At 44.7% G+C, this 5,076-nt stretch overlaps 1 protein-coding gene across 1 annotated transcript; it reads right to left on the reverse strand.

Annotated features, from left to right (window-relative positions):
• Positions 1–1,932: 1,932 nt before the first annotated feature.
• LOC142310205 (keratin, type I cytoskeletal 19-like) lies at positions 1,933–5,076 on the reverse strand. The gene is made up of 6 exons (XM_075347693.1): positions 4,504–5,076; positions 4,333–4,415; positions 4,093–4,249; positions 3,477–3,638; positions 2,453–2,578; positions 1,933–2,157 (listed from the first exon to the last, which is right to left on the reverse strand). The coding sequence occupies exons 1-6, from the start codon at positions 5,074–5,076 to the stop codon at positions 1,933–1,935; spliced, it is 1,326 nt and encodes a 441-aa protein (XP_075203808.1).

Here is a 5,076-nt window from a genome sequence, read left to right on the forward strand (position 1 = left end):
CGAGTCGCTAGGGTAATCAGGGCATCCAGGGTGGACGGTACGTCACGACCAGCCAGCTCATCTTTAATTCGACCCGAGAGTCCTTCCCAGAAGGCGGCGGTTAGGGCCTCGTTGTTCCACCCGAGTTCCGAAGCCAAGGTGCGAAAACGGATGGCGTATTGACCCACCGTCAGAGTCCCCTGACGTAACCGGAGAAGAGATGAGGCAGACGCGGAGGCGCGTCCGGGCTCGTCAAAGGTGCCACGAAAAGCCTGCAGGAACTCCTGGATGTTCGTGGTCACCGGATCCTCCCTTTCCCACAAGGGGTTCATCCACGCCAGTGCCTCACCCTCTAGATGGGACATGATGAAGGCGACCTTGGCTTGGTCGGAGGCAAACAAATGTGGCAGCTGCGTGAAATGGAGGGAGCATTGGTTTATGAATCCCCTGCAGGTCTTGGGATCTCCGGCGTACCGGGGTGGTGAGGCCAAACGAAGTCTGGAAGCATCCGAAGAGACTGCCACGGGAGCTGGAGCCGTGGATTGTCTAGTGGAAGCCCAAGATGCTGAAGATGTAACTGACGCTTGTAGCGTGTTCAGGCGGGCGTCCACAGAAGTCATGAATTGCAGCATGCGGGTCTGAGTCTCACGCTGGCGTGTGAGTTCCTCCTGTAAGGCTGCTAGTGCTTCAGTGGGATCCATGGCCTGTTCTTACTGTTAGGGCCAGGTGGACGGGCAGACCCAGGAGGTGGATCCACTGGGCCGAACTCCTTGATGATGGTAAGGGGTCCGGTAGCTGGAGCACTACAGGTAGCAGGACAGTCCGTGCACACGAGTATAATGGAGAAGTCCCTGGGACCATGGAGTCACTGATGGTAGTCCGGGTGACGGAGCTCAGGTTCGGAAGCCGAGATGATGTCAGGCGGAGTCCGGAACCGTTGGAGCGAGATGACGGGTCACTGCAGGGATCAGAGATGGTACGGACTGTCAGGATGGCAGATAGACAGCGTTCGAGGTTCGGGATTCGGCAGGACCGGATGGCAAGGCAGGATCGGCTCTAGAGGAGAGAGAGGTGAGTATCTCACAGGAACACAAGGAGACCTGACTCCTAGCTTGGGAAACACGAAGAACAGGCCCCGCCCACTTGGACACTAAACCCCTTTATACCCTGTACCTGTGTGCTTCATTTCCTGTCAGTGGACGCTGGCCCTTTAAGAAAGGGTCAATGACCGCGCGCGCGCCCTAATGCGCATGCGCGCGGCCCGGGTGCCAGAAGCCAGAGCAGGAAGCGGTGAGGAGGAAGCAGCAGAGCCGGGCTGGGGCTGGGAAGCCGACGGGCGCCGGGAGCGGGGACCAGGACGCCTGGGAAGCGCAGGCAATGGAGGCTGGAGAGCGGGGAGCGACGGAGACCGGACCGAAGAACCGGGGAGCGAGGCAGGGGAGCCGGGGAGCGTGGCAGGTGAGCCGGGGAGCAGAGCAGGGGACCCGGGGAGCGTGACACTTACCTGCCCCAATGTAGCCCAATACTGAAATAATAAAAAAAAGCAAAATAACCCGGATAACCCCTTTAAGAATGCCAGAAGGTAGGTGGGGGTCAAGTTTTACATTTTAATTTGCACTCAGGAGCTTAAATGTATGCCTCTGCCCAAGGGTCTCAAAAGGGCTTAGTAGCGGGAACAAATAGCAGGTCTTTCTGTGCTTACTGGCAAAATCCAGAACCATATAGGAGAGTTAACCAATGATATGAGGTCTATCTTTGAAGAGGTAGGACTATGACAAGACAGGCTACATACCATGTTTGGCTGCTGAAGCATGATGATCTAATCCACTGTAGAAGAAAACAATAATGTTATTTTTACTCCCCAAATAATTTGTTTCAGAATATGAAACGGGATATGTTTTAACCATTCTCAGTTTAACTAGATATCGAAATGTCACATGATTGGCAAGATACCTACTGAATATCATGACCTTCCAGCAGACGTTTGTAAGTGGCGATCTCCATTTCCAGGTGGTTCTTTTGGTCCATAAGGGTTTTGTACTCTTGGTTTTGACGTTCTAGATCAGATCGGAGCTGTGACAGCTGAGACTCTACTTTGTTGATGAGACTCTGTAGCTGTGAAAGCTGGGATCCAAAAGTAGCTTCTGTTTCTGCTAAAGTACCTTCCAGGGCAGATTTCTGGATTAATGTTAAAAAATAATTAGTAAAACATATATATATATATATGTATATATATATATATATATATATATACATATATATCTTTATTAAAATATGTTAAAATACGGAACATTGAAATGTTTTTGAATGTATTGCCATACATAATAAGACACCTATATTATAAATGGTACAAGGCAATTGGATGATCCCATAACTGATTTTGCATTGGAGCTGAAGAACATCCTGTTTCAATTCCAGATCACTTGTGCCTAGTGTTACACCATATGATGAGCTGAATTGGAGATAAACTTACCATACTCAACTGGCTTTGTAGTTCAATCTCCAAGGTTTGGATTTTTCGTTTCAGGTCAATGACTTCAGTTTGGACAGACTGCAGTTGCTCAGAACCGGATGCAACCTCTTGGTTCAATTCTTCTGTCTAATTGTACCAAATAGAATAACTTTTCATTACAAAAATGTCCAACCTTACGTCTTGCTCACTTACTTGAAATGGGGATTACGCTTTAATAATACTATTTCGGTGAAAAGTGTCATGTTTACTACACTTATCAAGTCATATTAAGGTTTACAAAGTGAGTTTTTGATTCAGTAGAACCATGTAGATTTTGGATGTTGCAAATGTAATACTAACACTTCCAATATGCAGCCATTATGCATTATAGCTGACTAAAATTGAGGCTAAAGATGTTTTGTAAGAAGGCCACTGGAACAGTCTAGGAAGGGAGATATGCATCATTAAGGTTGATAGCTTCGATGATCTAAGCCCAGAAGCAGGCTCCAGCATTCTGAGAGGATTAATAGGGTTTGAAAGGGCTGGGTCTACAAGCAGTCAGAGGGATGGGTAGGAATGACTGGTCACATATACCCACCCTCGGGTGTAGTCCTTCAGGAAAAATGGAGACTTGTAGTCACAATGTGAGTCAGGGTTTTGGAGGTGTGCAGACCTCCAGTGGTATTACTCTGGTTAAATAGTCAGACATTATCCTGAGCAGGTGGACCCCGCAGTACTTTATGAACATGTTATTTTGTTTTCCTGTTCGTTACTTTGTACCTGGAAAACGCTGTTTGTGTTTAGCCCCTGGAGCCGTTTATGAAGATTAAATAAACCAGCTGACATTAAAATAGAAACGGTATCTGTGTTACCTCCAACATGCACCTAAGCAAGTCAGAATCTTACAGTATGTGAAGGCAACTGGCTTGGTATAAATAAATCCATGCTATCTATAGCTGGCACAAGCTACCATCTAAGAGAAAACCTTATGGGTCCATTAACAGTCATATGCCCCTGTGGATAAAACATTTATGTAAAAACATACCCTTTGCTGGAACATAGCCTCTACTTCTCTGAGATTCCTTTCCATCAAATTCTCGTATTGCTGCCTTATCTCAGACAAGGTTCTATTCAGATCTACAGATGGCGCTGCGTCAACTTCTACATTGATTCGGGCACCTAGTTGGGTGCGCAGGGAGTTTACTTCCTGTGAATTGAGAGTTTTATGGTTTGGCTTATGCTTCTAGAAATGAACTTACACGTGCTCTATACAAATAGTAGGAACAAAAGGACAAATAAAACAGATCTTCAGCCAGAATATTCATGTCCTGTGAAGTTCTTCCATTCGGGTTCAACGCACCCATGTTACTCTCTGTAGGTATTTTTGATATGTGTATTATGAAGTCCAGTGTTATTGCATATAATGGGTCAGTTTACATCAATAACTCTCATTTAACTTTATACTGGGATACAAGAATTGATAATTTAAGGATATTATGTTAAAACTGACCATTGACTAAAGACAAGAGTTTTCTTTTGTGGAACCTCAAAGTTCAGCTACTTTAGATTGCACCACTGAATATTTCCAGTGATGATTGTTTGGAAGTGACTGTACATACTAGTTAGTTTGGACAGTTAAATACTTTTTGCATGTATTTTACCTCATCGTGATTTCTCTTCATCTGCTGTAGTTCTTCTTGGAGGTTTTGGACCTGACTTTGTAAGCTGCAAATCTCCCGATTGAGTTCTTCTAAAAGTATTCTCAAGCCATTCACGTCAGCCTCAGCTGAGCTACTTAACTGACGTTCCATTTCAAACCTTAGAAGATGATAATCAGAAAACAATTTATTTTCCTTTCCATCATCTTTAACTTCATAAATAATATAATGTTCATTACTTACTTGTTTCTGAAATCATCTGCTGCCAGACGAGCATTGTCTATTTGTAGTATAAGGTGGGCATTTTCCATACTTGTTGATGAAATCTGCAGAAATTTTGAAAATGTAAACAATTGAAAAATACATTTAAGGAATTGCTTACCATTTACCTTAATATACAGTTTAGAATTTTACCTGGCTCTGTAGCTCTTGGATAGTCCTGAAGTAGGAGCTGAAGTCAGGTAAGGCACTGGGTTGATTCCTCTCATACCAGTCATGGATTTTCCCCTCCAGTTGGGCATTTTGCTGCTCTAAAGAGCGAACTTTATCTATATAGGATGCCAGACGATTATTCAGATGTTGCATTGTTTCTTTCTCATTGACACTAAGTAGGCCATAGCTGTGGGATTTTCCATGACCATGATGACCACTATGAATGCCTTCATGAGAAGAATGCTTAGAGATAGAGATTCCTTTTCCTCCTGATCCACCATGAACACTTGGAGCTCTGCATTGGTTTCCATTATGGACTTTGTGGGAACTTCCACAATGTGAGAGATGAGACCCTCCACCATAGTGGACTTTGTGAGAATATCCATGGTGGGAAACATTGGATCCAATATGATGAGAAGTATGAGATCCCCCATGATGGATGTTATGGGATTTTCCATGATTAACACCATAGACATGAGTTGAGATCCTAGGAGAGTGACTTCCAACTTGACACTTTCCTTGATGGGAACCAGCAGATGAGTAGCTGTGGCTCAT

Source organism: Anomaloglossus baeobatrachus, chromosome 5 (assembly GCF_048569485.1).
Source record: "Anomaloglossus baeobatrachus isolate aAnoBae1 chromosome 5, aAnoBae1.hap1, whole genome shotgun sequence".
NCBI lineage: Eukaryota > Metazoa > Chordata > Amphibia > Anura > Aromobatidae > Anomaloglossus > Anomaloglossus baeobatrachus.

Bases quoted from the DNA above. Each gene is read 5' to 3' on its own strand.
- LOC142310205 (XM_075347693.1), bottom strand. From the start codon at position 5,076: ATGAGCCACAGCTACTCATCTGCTGGTTCCCATCAAGGAAAGTGTCAA. The intron at 3,639-4,092 runs GTAAAATACATG...CTCAATTCACAG, and splicing joins TGAAGAGAAATCACGATGAG to GAAGTAAACTCCCTGCGCAC. The intron at 2,579-3,476 runs GTATGTTTTTAC...TGGTACAATTAG, and splicing joins AGGCTATGTTCCAGCAAAGG to ACAGAAGAATTGAACCAAGA.